Source organism: Panthera pardus, unplaced genomic scaffold (assembly GCF_024362965.1).
Source record: "Panthera pardus isolate Hobbes unplaced genomic scaffold, ASM2436296v1 HiC_scaffold_13, whole genome shotgun sequence".
NCBI classification, from domain to species: domain Eukaryota; kingdom Metazoa; phylum Chordata; class Mammalia; order Carnivora; family Felidae; genus Panthera; species Panthera pardus.
In genome coordinates this window covers 77,132,584-77,148,549 of record NW_026526688.1, presented here as the reverse complement: position 1 = coordinate 77,148,549, position 15,966 = coordinate 77,132,584, and the positions used below count along the sequence as shown (strand labels likewise).

General features: G+C 38.6%; 1 protein-coding gene across 6 annotated transcripts in view; it reads right to left on the bottom strand.

Moving 5' to 3' along the window:
* LRBA (LPS responsive beige-like anchor protein) overlaps window positions 1–15,966 on the bottom strand; it is a 781,419-nt gene that overhangs the window by 43,128 nt on the left and 722,325 nt on the right. For 4 of the 6 annotated variants that reach the window (XM_019441290.2, XM_019441289.2, XM_019441291.2 and 1 more), the window contains exons 49-50: window positions 7,399–7,488; window positions 2,851–3,043 (exon numbers count right to left, since the gene is read on the bottom strand). In XM_019441290.2, coding sequence (XP_019296835.1) covers window positions 2,851–3,043; window positions 7,399–7,488 — 283 coding nt within the window. The remainder of the gene's footprint in view (window positions 1–2,850; window positions 3,044–7,398; window positions 7,489–15,966) is intronic. The other 2 variants (XM_019441292.2, XM_019441294.2) reach the window with 1 other exon arrangement.

The window sequence follows — 15,966 nt, the reverse complement described above, 5'->3', positions numbered from 1 at the left end:
TAGGAGGTTAACTATCTTTGGTCGGGCCTCAAAGACAGTTGCCTGTGTGACCTTGGGCAAGTTTATATAGCCTCTGTGTTTCAGTTTCCTAATCTGTAAAATGGGTTAGACTGAACAATATGAAATTAATAACACCTCACATTTTGACTTGTAAAGACGGTGATTTCATGGGTCAACCTAAATGTGGAACCTACATCCCAAGGGATTGAGGGGATTCAGTGAGTTAATATGTGTAAAGAGATTAAAACAGTATCCAGAACCTAGAAAATGCTCTTTAAATGTTAGCAGCTATTCTTTCATTCCCCGCTCCCCACCCCCCACAGTTCCTATAAGGCCCTATGAATGAGAAAGAAAAATAAAGATGATTGTTTTCTTTTTAAATGAGGACACAGACACTGCTGAAAGAAATGATAGGAGCTAGCTGTCTAGTGAACAAACTATGGAAATCATAGATTCTCAGAAAAGAACAAGAATCTAAATTTAAAAATAACAGCATAACATGAATTTGATTTTCATTGAAGAAAAACTGTTAAGGATTTCTGACATTCTTCTGCCTGACATTTGTTTTAAATCAAGGTATATCAAGGCAAGGTAAAGGTAGAACAAGATAGAATGAAAAATCAGATTTATATAAACATACTTGGAATGAGACATAGATTTAATAAAATGGATGCTTAACATTTTTAGGTACAGGTGTAAGCTCAGAATTGGAGATCATATTGTAGAAGGATAACTACCTGTGTATTCCCATATATATTTATCTGGTGAGGAGCTGCTCTGTCATAGTGTAAAGCCAGAGGGTGGGGACAAAACCCATTAGTGACACAAGATACAGACACAAAGGAGGCTCACTGGAGAGAATTACAGGCAAAGAATTGGCAAAACATATGCTGTCCCCCAAGTTCTTATCTTACAGAATGGTGAGCTTGGGATGGGAACAGTTGGGTGTACCCTAAGTGGCACTCCAGCAGAGAGATGCTGCCCCTAAATCAGTTTACATATCTATAGAAAAAGTGGAAGTAGGGAAAAGAACACCTGACAGCCAGCTACTAAGGCAAGCAAGATTTCCAGTCCAGGAAATGGGCCTGCTCAAAATGGGAGTGCCAGGAGCTCGTCATCAGTGCTTTTGGAGTGTACCTAACAACCTGAGTTATCAGTTGGAGACCTAGTAGCCCTTTGGTTGAGCCAGTTCCTGCCGAGTTCATTCTTTGCGAGGCTCAAGTCAGCAGCAGAGAGCAGCCAGGGCTTTCCAGCAATTGAAAAGGTTTTTCTCCTCACATATGCTGTCACTCTGTTTAGACTGAAGAAGTTCTCAGAGCTGCCACACACAGCCACTCAGGATAAGCATCCTTTGTGCTGGCCCTGACACCACACGCACTGGTGCTTTTGCCAAGCTAAGAGTAACTGCACCCAGCGTAGGTAATCCTCTAGTGTGGTCGACAGAACCCACCACCAGCATGTTTTTCCTCTAACAAATGCTTTTGAGAGAATACAAAAATCACATTTGTTAAATTATAATCTTTAGTCCCAAAATATAAGTATGTCATCTACATACACATTTATCACTATAAGACAAGTTCACTTGAAGAAAAAGGAATAAAAGGACCTAATAATGGAGACAATTATATATACCTCGATTTTTACCTTTTCTACTTTTCCTGAAATCTATTCTCTAATCAAATACTGGCATTCATTTCCTTTCTAATAGCCAGGCAATGGCCATATTTAATAAATTCTGATACCAACCGCAGATTCTTCATGATAAGTACCTTATTGAGCATAGTCAGTGCACCAAGTTTTTGTTTGAATGTCAATTCAATTCTGTTCCATTCTAAAAGCTTTTGCATTTAATTTGGCATGAGGCCCTGTTCAAGAATTTATATTTTTGCAACCAGCTCAGGTTTTATAATGAGCAGTACTTTATGCACACTTTACAGATTTAATGACAAGTTAACAGACTATTAAAATCTATCTTTTACATTTTCCCACCTAAAACAATGGCTTGGAAAAAAAGCCTATAATTGTCAGGACTTTAGAAGATTTTCCTTCTTAAAATTAGAATTTCTAACTAGTTGCCAAAAAGAACAGTGCTAAATCCAGATCCCAACATTCCTGTTCTAATGAGAGGTAATAAATCATAGAGGGGTGATCATAAAATTTGAGTCAGAAAACTTGGGTTCAAACATGGCTCTGCCACTGACTGGCCATATGTGATACTGAACAAGGCAAGCTCCCTGGGGCTCAGTATCTTCATTGGTAAAACATGGGGCTGGATTAGATGTACTCTCAGGTCTCCTCAAACACTGGTTTATGTTTCTAAGGGTTATTTCAGTATCTTGCTGTTAGTTACCCCGACTATTCAACATATAATGGAAAAACAGAATGTACTTATGGGTTTGTAGTACTTTGGCTGTGTAACTTAAGTGTTCTTTTTTTCTGTCATCCATGATAAATAATATGATGTTATACACAAAAGGCACATAAACAGGCAATCAAAAGTGTTTATTGAGTAAACTAATAAGTGGAAAAAAGGAGAACATCTGATAAATAAATATAAACTGCATATGGACACAATATAGAATATCATTATATTAAGATATTAGAAATAATATTTACCTACAAGGAATAAAGACAAACCACCACATGCCAAAGAATAGGTGATGCTTTAACATTTGTATTATATACCGCAGAGGGGACTTCTTTAAGCTTTTCAAACTAGTAAATATTTTGATTCAGACTAATGCTGGGAAATTGAAAAGCTCAAATGTTGAGATATTTACGTGTATATTATAATATCTTTATACAGTGTGCAGCAGTTACTATGCATTACAATGATACTTCTTTACTTACCAGGAAGGTTGTGCCACTTGTTCACCGCAAATAGCCTGTTAGCAGTGACTGTGATCACAGCAGGAGTCGCCAGACCAGGCTGGGTGTTAGCTGCCACATGAGTGACAGGGGAGTTGGAGGGAAACTTTAGGACCATGATAACATCCTGCTGGGCTTGGTCTGTGAACATCAATGGACTCTGCAGGAGGAGATACTGTTGAGTGGGCATGACAAGACCCAAATATACAAGAAGGAAAAGACAAAGAAAGACAAGAAAGAGAGAGGGTGCAGGAAAAGAAGAGGAAAGACCATGTTAACACAGGTTGCAGCTGAGAGCATGGTGAGCAGAAAGGTTTATAGAAACAGCAGTTAGGATTGGCTTGTTTTTCATGTATGTCATTAGTTGAATGTTTTAGTGACTGAAGTAGAATATCTTAACAGAAACCTTTTAAAAATCCATAAATTTTATTAGCTCCCTTCCCTACCCCGCTCCCATGAAGAACTAAAGAAATGGTTTTATTTAGATTCTAAATAGGCAAAGTATTGGGGATTGCATTAAACCATTCCAATTGCTATAGTGTGTCAAGTACAAAAAAAAAACCAAAAAAACAGAATGAGGATAGGTAACAGGTACAAAAGCAAGGCAAGGTAATTTCCAAAGATCGTCAAAAGTTGTGTTGAGGTAGCATGAACATTTTTGACAACTAAATAAAGAGATAATTAAAACATATATTTATAAACAACAATTATACACATATATGTATTATTACAGTAGAGAAATAACTTATGAATGTAATATACAAACTTAATTATAAAGGTGTTTCAAAGCAATGCATAATTAAATGCACTTGTAAAAACAATATATTTATATAGTGTACCAAGTCATAAACACTGCCCTATTATAATGGAAATGCTACTGTTTTCTGCTATCACTAAGGATAAAGAAAAATAACTAGATGCCCCTCCTCTCCCTTGGTAAAAAAACAAAACAAAACAAAAAACAAAACAAACCTAAAGCTCAAGACTTCTGATTTCTCCTTTCCAAAGCAGCAAGTAATTGAAAATGTTAAACAAAAATCACTGTCTGTTCTAATAACTAGCAACAAAATAAATCTTGAAAACTACTAAGGATTTAGAACATTCCTACAACTCATATGTCATAATCCAAGACATATATAACAGCACTCTGATTTACTGGCTTTATTTATATGTTGTGGTGGTATGCTATCACACAGTAATTGCACTGTACGTTTTCAGCAACCCTCTTCTACCATGTCTATTTTCTAATAGCTGATTAGTATCATTCACAATTGAAACACTTTGATGAAGTGCTTCTGGCTGCTTTCCTACTGCCATATTTCAAAACACCAGGTATATGTAAATGTGTAGGCACATATATTTAACACATATTTATTCAGAACTGCTAATAAAAAATTAAATACATTTGCATTTTTATTATCAGTCCTTTTAAAAAAGTTATTAAGAGTACTTAGAAAAACATATTGCACTAAGAATTCCTATTTGCACTCTTTGCATAAAGGTGTAAATAAAGGCAACTAATAAGCTACCCAGACACCCTTCTGAGCAAGTGGCTAAAAGCCAATCAATATTATGAGTTAATCCTCCCTGGATGCTCATTCAATTAAAGGTGTCAGTAATGCCTCATCTGATGTGGCCTCAATTAAATCCAACTATCTGATGGTGTGAAAACACAGGGGGATACAGCAACAGCAGCAAAACCAGACAAATAGGCAGCCTTCGTGTGCCTGCTAATTACTACACCTGGTGTATATTATGGCTCATGCACTTAACGCAGCACGAGGTGGCTTTAATTTCTGCTTTATTCATGTGTGTGTGTATGTGTGTGTGTGTGATGGGGTGCACTGACAGTTGATGGTGGGGGGATTCATCTGAATGGCAGTAAAAACAATAAACATTTGGGCCTCTAATTTTTAAAACCTCTATATCAATTAGTATTTTTTGTCATACAAAGAACCTTTTATATAGTTTTTAAGGAACTCTGTGAAATTGGGTAAAAATGAGAAACAATGAGCAACAACAAATACAATACCCTACAAGCTAGTTTTAAAGAAGTCTGGGAAAAGGAAATGAACATCATTTTGGAGTACCAAGCCTTATTTTTCAGTTATGTAGTTTTTTTAAAAAAATAATATTTACTAAAGTTAATTTATAAACTCTGAGAAAGTCAGGGTATAACATACATCATAAAGTCTCACTGAAAGGAAGTTGACAGTTATTTTTGAGCTTAACAGTTCATATTGTAAATACAATTAAACTGAAATTGAATAATTCCAATGTTTATGCCCTAAAAAAAAAAACAGAAAAATCTCTAATGTGTTAGGAGAGGGTCTTGTTTACACAGTGACTCTAGTGGGCCAACTTTTAGCCACATGGCAAGGACAAGCTACTTTCCACAGAAAGCCGCAGACATCATATCCCGAACTGTGCACTACATTCTTACAACAAGCTGTCCCTCCAGTCTGTTCTACATACTCCATATTGACTAGTGCTCCCAGTGCAGGCAAGGAGGAGGAAACTCTTGGGAGTTCCATCATATCCTTGGTTGGTTAAGTATGGAATAAGGAGGACTAGGAATAAGAGAAAGCACATTCCAGCATACTGGGCTAGTCTGCAGTGATGGCAACAGCTATAGATGAGGACAGTTGGTAAAACAGGGATCAGAGAAACAATCCTTCATCTAATCAATCCCGGGAGCCTCCGGGAGTCAAGTTTGAGGCAGAAGTAGGAAAATGCTCGCCAAATTTCATTCAGATTTCCCAGATTAAGTATGCACTTGCTGACGACTCTGGTTTCTTTCCAACACACCTTTGTTTCCCACCCACATATGTGTAAGATGAAAAGCACAATTTGTACAAGTCTGGAAAGGAGTTCAGGGATTCAATTCAGAGGATACAGATAATGGGAAAGACTGTACCCAATCCTATATGAGCACGTGCCTTCCTACCCTAGAAAGCTGGTCTGCCGCAATGAATCCTTTTGCCATGTGAGAGAGGCTTGGAAGTAGGAGCTCCTTCCTTGCCCCGGTGACCAAATCTGTGCAGAGACCCAGGAAGAAAGTCACTGGAGCAGTGGAGGTGTTTCCATTAGCCAGCATCATGATATCCTGAGTCTCACTGACAAGCTATTACTAAAACTAATTCTAAACCACAAACATAAATCATTCTTACTATTTTTATGGCATTATTTTCCACTGTTCTTGCTAAATGTTTGCTCTTTGTATAATCTTCTGCTTACTGGTTACCCCTTAAGTTACCTTGAATCTGATTTCACCTATTTAAAAACACTTAGGGGAAAACATGATGCAAATAATTTCTTTTTAATTTTTTTAAAGTTTATTTATTTTGAAAGAGAGATCAAGTGGGGTAGGGGCAGAGAGGAAGAGGAGAGAGAATCCCAAGCAAACTCTATACTACAGGCACAGGGCCTGATACAGGGCTCAAACTCATGAACTGCGAGATCATGACCTGAGCTGAAACCAAAAGTCGGATGCCTAACCGACTGAGCCACCCAGGCACCCCATGATGCAAGTAATTTTTAAAATGCTTATAGTTTATTGTGATGGCCAATTCACACCTAGAGAAAGAAGGGGAGAAAGGTTTGGAAGGAGAAAGATGACATAGAGGGCGAAAAGGAAAAATACACAAGGAAGATGGTGAGATGGAAAGAGAAAGAAAAAAAAACAAACAGCCAGAAGTGAAAGGGCCACATCTCTATCTCTTGCTCTCTTTGCTGCAACTGTCTCCTTCCGAGTATTGGTCAAAATTCTACCATCTCCAGCTCCTGATTCTGGGCTGGACCAATAAAGTGTGGTGTAAATGATGTGTGAGAGCAAGCTTCAAGAAGTCTTGCAGAAGTGTTCTCTTGGAACACTGTTCCTACTGTGGAAGTGGCTTGGGCTAACTTCCTTGATGATGAAAGACCACATGGAAACAGAAGTCTGGCCACCTCAGCCCACCCTGCAGCAGTGCATGAGGGAGCCAAGGTGAGAAAAGCAGAAGTGCCTGCCTAACCCTCAGAATCACGAGAAATATAAATCACTGCATTAAGCTTTGGGTGGTATGTATATCAAACCATCTTTTCTTCTCTCTGCGATCCATTATCCTTAGTAACAATATCCTATGTACTAGGATTAGTTATAAAATTCCCAAACTGAAAAACATATTGGGATGTAAAGAACAAACACATTAGCAAAACTAATCTAGAAACTCATAGGATCAAATCAGAAAACTCATCAATCCTATGTCCGGAGCCATTATCCTGCAGTGAGGATATGTGACAATGGTAAGTCTTTTAATTCTTCAATGCAAAACATGAGCTGATGAGATAGGAGAGCACTGGAGCAATGTTTACGTTCCCAAAGACTCCAGAACAGCATGTACTAATATTTGCTGGTTGTTAGTAGGTTGACATCACATAAAAAGAACAGGCTCAGATGTGGTAGGGAATCTCAAGTACAACAAAACACTGTTATGAATGTCAAGCATGGTCTCAGAGGCAAGAAATGAAAAGAGTGTAAGCAGCACTTACCACTTGCATAGCAGAACCTCTGGGAGGATGGGGCTCTATGAGTAGTTGAGAAGGTGTCTGTCCAAAACTTCGGATTTGAGCTTCAACAGCCTGAAAACGGCACAGGCAAGTTTGAGGGTTAAGAGGTACTAATTATAGGCAGTAGAACCACAACTGTCACCTGAAAATGTCATTCTATACTTCTGGCTTGTTTCACATTGAAAATCAACTTTGTGTTTTCACAGTGGGTCTAAGCACCTGGCAAGGGCACTGAGGGTGAGGTCATCCTTTAGTACTGTGTAAGCTGTTCTATAAAACCCATGAAACCTTCTCATCTTGCTCAGTGATATGAAACAGAAACCAGCTATTACAATCAGAAATTGTCCTTTTTGGCTTCATCTCTGTTTTCTTGCATTTTTTTCTCCTGCTTGCATCATCCCTGATGACTAAAGCTAATCTTTTACAGGTATAGAGAAAACCTATTGCTGCTTTGATTCTAGGCCCCATTTCATCGTGGGAAGTAGAAAGGAGGAAAAAAGAAACATAGCACCTGTGAAAATGGCTTGATGCTATTATTTTTGCCATAGAAAGAGCATTATTGTTGACAGTCTCTTTGAACTTAGGTGGCTAAACAACAAAGTAAAAGCCATATGTTGCATCCAAGCATGAGACAGTTAAAACAGGGACTAACTAAACATAAGAAACATGTGCATGCTCTTTCTGAAAGATGTGTACATGCACCCTTTGCAAGGCAATCCCTTACCATGGATCTTCCTGTACACCTAGCACAGATGCTCACTTCCCAATCACCAACAACTCCTTCATCATGGGAAACTACTAAATGCCAGATGCTATCACTATCTCTAATTACTTTATTTGTTTACTTGTTTATGCCAGTCTCTTCCACTAAAATACAAGATCTATGAGAGCAAGGACCTGATCTATCTATCTACTTTACTGTTAGATCCCTAAATTGGGTGAATGATATATAGTACGTGTGAGGAGACAGAAGGAAGCAAATATACACAAAGACTGTCTCAACACCATGACAGTATTCTGAAGTTCCAGGTTAAATGAATGAGGAAAACTTCTCAAATTCATAAGAGAATATATGTTCATCATGTTATTTTTTTAATCCTTAAGAAAATAGATCCTTAATTTTTATATGTTCTGTAGGACTACAGGCAATTAATATTTCATAAACAAGGAACTATAATCATTATCCAGGATTAATTTCCTTTTTTTATTCGTTGAGGATACCACTCATAGTCCTTTACAGTGAATCTTGTAGGAAACAATGACAGCAATTCATTCATTTATGCGTTCAATAATCGTCAACTATGCACATAGCAGTATTAGGTCTCAATGTTTCAGTCCTTGAATGCATTCCCAATATAGAAAGCAGGGCAAATACACTCAGAAGGTTATACAGTTGTTTCAATGAGTTCAAGGAGTGCTCTATCATTTGCTTAGGCAGAAGAGATTGGAAAACACCTCTGTGAAAGCTGAGTGGTATGGTGGAAGATGGGTTTTGAAGTTAAACAGACCATGTTCAAATCCTGAATGCATACCACTTATAAGCTCTGTGATCCAGGTAAGTTATTTAATAACCTCTCTAAGTTTCAATTTTCTCTCATGTAAAATGTACACAATAATAGTATCTACAACATGCTATATTAAGAATTAAATGATATTTACATAAAAACCATAGCAAAATGCTTGGTATAGATTAGACCCACAATATGCAGTCAACAAGTATTCATTAAGGGCTGATAATACCAACAAATATTTATTTAGTACTTACTATTTACCAGGAATTTTTCTAAGTGGTTTACTATCTTTTATCAGCTAATCTTTAAACTATATGATGTGAGTCCTTTACTATACCCATCTTATCTATAAAGATAAAGAAAATAATGCACAAAGAACTTAAATATCTTGTCCAAGGTCATACAAATGGCAGACTCAAAATTTGCACCTAAGCAGCATGATTCTAAAGCTAATACTCTGGGCCATTAAGCTATCCTTTCTTCTTATCTTTTAGGTACTATACCAAGGTCTAGGGTACAAAAAGACTGAGCACCAAAAAGCAGGAGCCTACAACCTAATGAATGAATTAATAAGTTATCTCTATTATCATCATCATCATCATCATCATCATCATCACCATCATCATCACCATCTTCATCACAAAGTATGTTCAGACACAGTTAGTAAAGTAGCACAGCTAGGCAAGTTTGGTTTTAATAGCAGGAGATAAGACTGTTGTTAGACTTTAGAAATAAGAAAAGGAGCCAATAGGGAGCAAGGAACAGAGACTAGGATCATTTCAGAACTTCTAAAATGTTTTTGATCAGTGAAATCAATTTATGATCAACATCAGGACAATCTTGAAGAAGAAAAAGTATCACACCATGGGAGAGCTTGAAGCCCAGAGGTAGTCACAAAGAAACAGGTGGGATTGCTATTTTATGATACACTGATTTATGGACAAATAGGAATGTGAGTTTTAAATTTCTTTTAAGAAGAGTTGGCAAAACCAGTACCATTGCCCTTGACTGCTGCTTTTGGTGGTCCCTGCCCAAAGGCCCTCATGTCTTTTTTCCTATTTAAATAAAGTAGAGGGAGGAAGAGATAACTTCCATACTTGGCCTGTGGCATCAGATGGCTAAGAGTGTTAATCTGGACTTTGTCATTTATCTGCTGTGTGATTTAGCTTAATCTCTGTCCGTCATCTACAAAGTAGAGAATAATACCCAGTTCACAGAATCATTTATAAAATTAAATAATACTTACAAAGTATTTAGTACAGTATTTTAGCACATACAAAGCACTAAATAAAATGCTGCATTATCAGGTTTGGGGCTCAGTATGATCCCCATCTAACACAGCTAAAATAGTGAAGGAAAGGAAGAAATGTTTCAGGAATGAATAATGATAATGATGAACATATTATTTTAGGAAACTGGAGTATGGCTCAAGATTTCAAAATATACTTCAGTGCTAAGCACCCAGAGACAAAAATATTTCTTTGAAGGTTCAGACACCAGTCCAAATCAAAAGGGATTATATATCTCAGTCTTTATGGAAGTCATTGTGTTTGAAAAAAAGAGATAAGTATGTGAGCCAGGGACTAAGGAAAAATCAACAGGTCATAGAGTACGGGGACTTTGACCAATGAAGAAAAAAGCCAGACTAGTTCTTTTCTTTTGAACTTGCATATTTTCGAGAGTAGTAAAGAAATGAATGGAAATACAAGTTTCTGTTAGGAGAGCTAGTTTGCCATGAGAAAATATATTTTATGTGACATGTGGAATCTAAAGAGATAGTGATAGCAATCTACTCATGTTGAGATATCCAATGAGCAAAAGAAAACCCAAGACTGGCTCTAAAATGAAAGATGAGTATTGATTTAATTATAATTCATAAAAGAGAAATGTCAGTCAGTGGTTTTACATCTTTCTCTCTCCCTGTATATATGTATTTTTAAGCAGCAGAAATGGCTTCCTTTTTCCAAATGCAATATAACATGAAACCCCAGTATGTTAAAAATATAGGTATAGGGCTATCTACTTTAAAAGTGGATAAAGCCATCCTTAATAAGCTTCCTTTGCAGCTCCTGAGGCAATTCTGAGAAATCTTAGTGCTCTGCACACAGTATGAAACTCACTGGTTAAACTCCAGGAAGAAAATACATGAGACACAAAAGGACCTAGAGCTGGCCCTTGGGAAATAGTCATATTTAGGGCATCATACAAAAAACTAATGAAGAAAACAGAAGAGGAAGAGTTAGGAGTAGGGGAGCAGGATCGGGTGATACAGAAGCCGTAAGGTGAGAGTTCCAAACAGAATGATCAGTAACATTAACTACTACAGAGAAACTAAGAATAATGACATTATTGCATATTAATCTTAATTATAGATATAAGCTTAATGTAACTGATCTTGATAATACATGTCTTGCTTTGTATTTTACATTGTTTTGAAATAAAAAGGATATGATGGTAAGACAACTTTCAAAAATATCAATGTTCTTTTTTAACATTTTTTTTAAGTCTTAAAATTTTAGTAGAATTTGTGCATTCCTCTTTCAGGAAAAGGTTTTTTCAGGTCATGTATATAGTGGTCTGATTATTCTCTCAATGACAGAATAAAAACTGTGTTATCCCACACAAGTTAAATAATTATTTTCTTTCCAAGTCCTCCCAACATCTAAAAAGACTGCAGAATTCTTAGACACAAATATTTTAACTCTGGACTAACCGTTGAGTTCTTGGTGATAAATATACGATAGAAGGGCTTTTTCAAGTGTGAAAATTATGGAGTAAGATTGTAAGGTAATGATTATAACCTCAAAGTCCTTTTATTTCATTTTAAGTAGGCTCCATGCCCAACTTGGGGCTTGAACTCGGACCCTGAGATCAAGAGTAGCACACTTTATCGACTGAGCCAGCTAGCTGTCCCTGTAATCTCAAATTCTTGTAGTCACACTTTATATCATCAACTGACAGTTCTAGATTCTTTTCATTGTTTCTACAACTCACCTACCATTTGTCATTCACCCTGGTCTCTGTAGCAGTCTAAACTGTCGATCACACCCTAGTTTCTTGACATTGTCTCTTCTGTGGCTTTCAGGGCTTTGCCCCAGGCTGGTTCTTTAACCTTCTTTATTCTCTGTCTTCTACTGATTTCTGTTCTTTCTCATCAATAAATGAACTCATCCCTGCAAGTTCTCTGCTAGCACTCTGATATTATCAATCTACACTTTCTGCCCTGGAAATTTTTTCTGTCACAACTACAAATCTTTCTTCTATGAGCAAGATTTTCATATCTAAAACCAGAGGATTATTGATTTCTATGAAGTGCCCATTTACACTGCTGCCTAATGGCCATCTATGTATACTGTGCATATGGTATGCATCAGCACACCTAAAATTAACGTGTCTAAAATCTGGAAAAACTAATTTTATTCTAGCATTCTTTAGTCTAGGGTTAACCTTCTTTTTTGATTTTTCTTTTATGCTCAGATTCTTACTTTAAAAATTTTATCTCCTCCTTTCATAGATAATCAGTCACCAGACCCAATCACTTGCTTTATAAAGTCTCTCATATCCATCACTCATTTCTGAATCCAAGCCCCTTATAATTTCAGGTATTGAGGATTACAATAATCTCTTTAGTTTCTTCCTTCAACATATCCTGCAGAATTAAGTTTCCCCAAACCCTCCTTTATGCAATATTCTCTTGATCAAATGTCTTTGATTAATCCCCGGTCATTAAAAGACAAAGGCCTAATGGCAAGCAATAAAGGTCTTCTCACATCTCTCAACTTTTATTACCTCATCCAATTCCCTCATACAGTGTTCTTTTTCAGTAACGCTGCTCTTCTTACACACATATAACCAGCTCTTTCTCCCTTATATTTTCTCGCATGGGACTGCCCGCTTCTAGAATGGTCACCCTCATCTACAATTTTCTGAGTCCCACCCCTCTCTAGAAAACCTTGCTTGAGTTCCACCTATTTGGTGTACTTATTCCCAAATCTTATAGCCTGTTAATTTTGCTGATTACACACTTGATTCAAGCTTCCTTGTCATATTTTGTGACTTCTCATACATTACTAGTCTGTCTCTTCAATTATACCATAAAAGACGAGAATGTCGTATATTTTAGTGGTGTGAAACTGGTAGAACACCACCTTGCACACAGTATTCACACAACAAAAAAGTATACCAAGTGCCTATTATACATAACTGGCTCACCCAGACCCTTATGCCTCACCTAGGTTTGAACTAGGGACAAAACCAAGCTTGAGACATGAGTACAGTTCTTGACAAGGCCAAATGTGGGCAAGGGGGAGAATAGGGAATGTAAGGGAAGTCTGCTAACTGGTATTAGTAAGAGACCAAGGATTCTTACAGGGAATGTCTGAAAGATGCCAATGAAGGCAGTAATTCTCATTTCTTCACCCTAACACAGCTGAGGGATGTGACAACACTTCAGTGTTTCACTATATAGGATTCTTAAGGGCTATGTGAGAAATTCTGGGGGATTATGTGTGATTTGAAAAAGCCCCTCAAGGAGATCCTGGGAAGATGGCAGGGTAGGAGGACGCTGGGCTTACCGCGTGTCCTGCTGATAACTTAGATTCCACATACACCTGCCTAACTAACCCAGAAAACCACCAGAGGACTAGCAGAACGGAGTTTCCGGAGCCAAGCTCAGAAGAGAGGCCCACGGAAGAGGGTAGGTAGGGCTGCGAGGTGGTGTGCGCTCCACAGACTGGTGGGAGGGAGACGGGGTGGAGGGGCGGCCCGCCAGTCAAGCAGAGCCCCCGAGTCTGGCTCACAAAAGCGGAGGGGCCGGTGGAGTGTGTCCCGACAGCAAGCGGGACTTAACATCTGGAAGGTTATAAGTTAACAGCTCTGCTCGGAAAACAGGAGGGCTGGAGGACAACGGGAGGGAGAGTTGTTGAGGCCCAGATGACAGAGCTCAGCTTGGCGGGGAACAGAGGCACTCGCCAGCGCCATCTCCCTCGCCCATCCCCCAGCCAAAATCCCAAAGGGAACCAGTTCCTGCCAGGGAACTTGCCTGCACCGAGCAAACACCCAAAGCTGTGATTCTGCGGATCCATCCCTCCAGCGGGTCTGATTCCCTCCCGGTGCCCCTCCCGAAGCATCTCTGAAGGAAAAGCAAGCTAAGCCTGCCCCTCCCGCCCCTGTGCACCCTGCCGATCCACCCCAGCTAATACGCCAGATCCCCAGCACCACAAGCCTGGCAGTGTGCAAGTAGCCCAGATGGGCCGCCACCCCACAGTGAATCCCGCCCCTAGGAGAGGGGAAGAGAAGGCACACACCAGTCTGACTGTGGCCCCAGCAGTGGGCTGCGGGCAGACATCAGGACTGACTGTGGCCCCGCCCACCAACTCCAGTTATACACCACAGCACAGGGGAAGTGCCCTGCAGGTCCTCACCACTCCAGGGACTATCCAAAATGACGAAACGGAAGAATTCCCCTCAGAAAAAAGTCCAGGAAATAACAACAGCTAACGAACTGATCAAAAATTATTTAAACAATATAACAGAAAGTGAATTTAGAATAATAGTCATAAAATTAATCACTGGGCTTGAAAACAGTATAAAGGACAGCAGAGAATCTCTTGCTACAGAGATCAAGGGACTAAGGAACAGCCAGGAGGAGCTAAAAAATGCTGTCAACGAGCTGCAAAATAAAATGGAGACAACTACGGCTCGGATTGAAGAGGCAGAGGAGAGAATAGGTGAACTAGAAGATAAAATTATGGAAAAAGAAGCAGCTGAGAAAAAGAGAGATAAAAAAATCCAGGAGTATGAGGGGAAAATTAGAGAACTAAGTGATGCACTAAAGAGAAATAATCTACGCATAACTGGCATTCTAGAGGAGGAAGAGAGAGGGAAAAGTGCTGAAGGTGTACTTGAAGAAATCATAGCTGAGAACTTCCCGGATCTGGGGAAGGAAAAAGGCATTGAAATTCAAGAGGCACAGAGAACTCCCTTCAGACGTAACTTGAATCGATCTTCTGCATGACATATCATAGTGAAACTGGCAAAATACAAGGATAAAGAGAAAATTCTGAAAGCAGCTAGAGATAAACGTGCTCTAACATATAAAGGGAGACCTATAAGACTCGTGACCGATCTCTCTACTGAAACTTGGCAGGCCAGAAAGCAATGGCAGGAGATCTTCAATGTGATGAACAGAAAAAATATGCAGCCGAGAATCCTTTATCCAGCAAGTCTGTCATTTAGAATAGAAGGAGACATAAAGGTCTTCCCAAACAAACAAAAACTGAAGGAGTTTGTCACCACTAAACCAGCCCTACAAGAGACTCTAAGGGGGATCCTGTGAGACAAAGTGCCAGAGACATTGCTACAAGCATGAAACCTACGGACATCACAATAACTCTAAACCCATATCTTTCTATAATAACACTGAATGTAAATGGACTAAATGCGCCAACCAAAAGTCATAGGGTATCAGAATGGATAAAAAAAACAAGACCCATCTATTTGCTGCCTACAAGAGACTCATTTTAGACCTGAGGACACCTTCAGATTGAGAGTGAGGGGATGGAGAATTATTTCTCATGCCACTGGAAGTCAAAAGAAAGCTGGAGTAGCCATACTTCTATCAGACAAACTAGACTTTAAATTAAAGTCTGTAACAAGTGATGAAGAAGGGCATTATATAATAATCACAGGGTCTATCCATCAGGAAGAGCTAACAATTATAAATGTCTATGTGCCAAATACAGGAGCCCCCAAATATTTAAAACAATTACTCACAAACATACGCACCCTTATTGATAAGAATGTGGTAATTGCAGGGGACTTTAACACTCCACTTACAGAAATGGATAGATTATCTAGACACATGGTCAATAAAGAAACAAGGGCCCTGAATGATACATTGGATCAGATGGACTTGACAGATATATTTAGAACTCTGCATCCCAAAGCAACAGAATATACTTTCTTCTCGAGTGCACATGGAACATTCTCCAAGATAGATCACATACTGGGTCACAAAACAGCCCTTCATAAGTATACA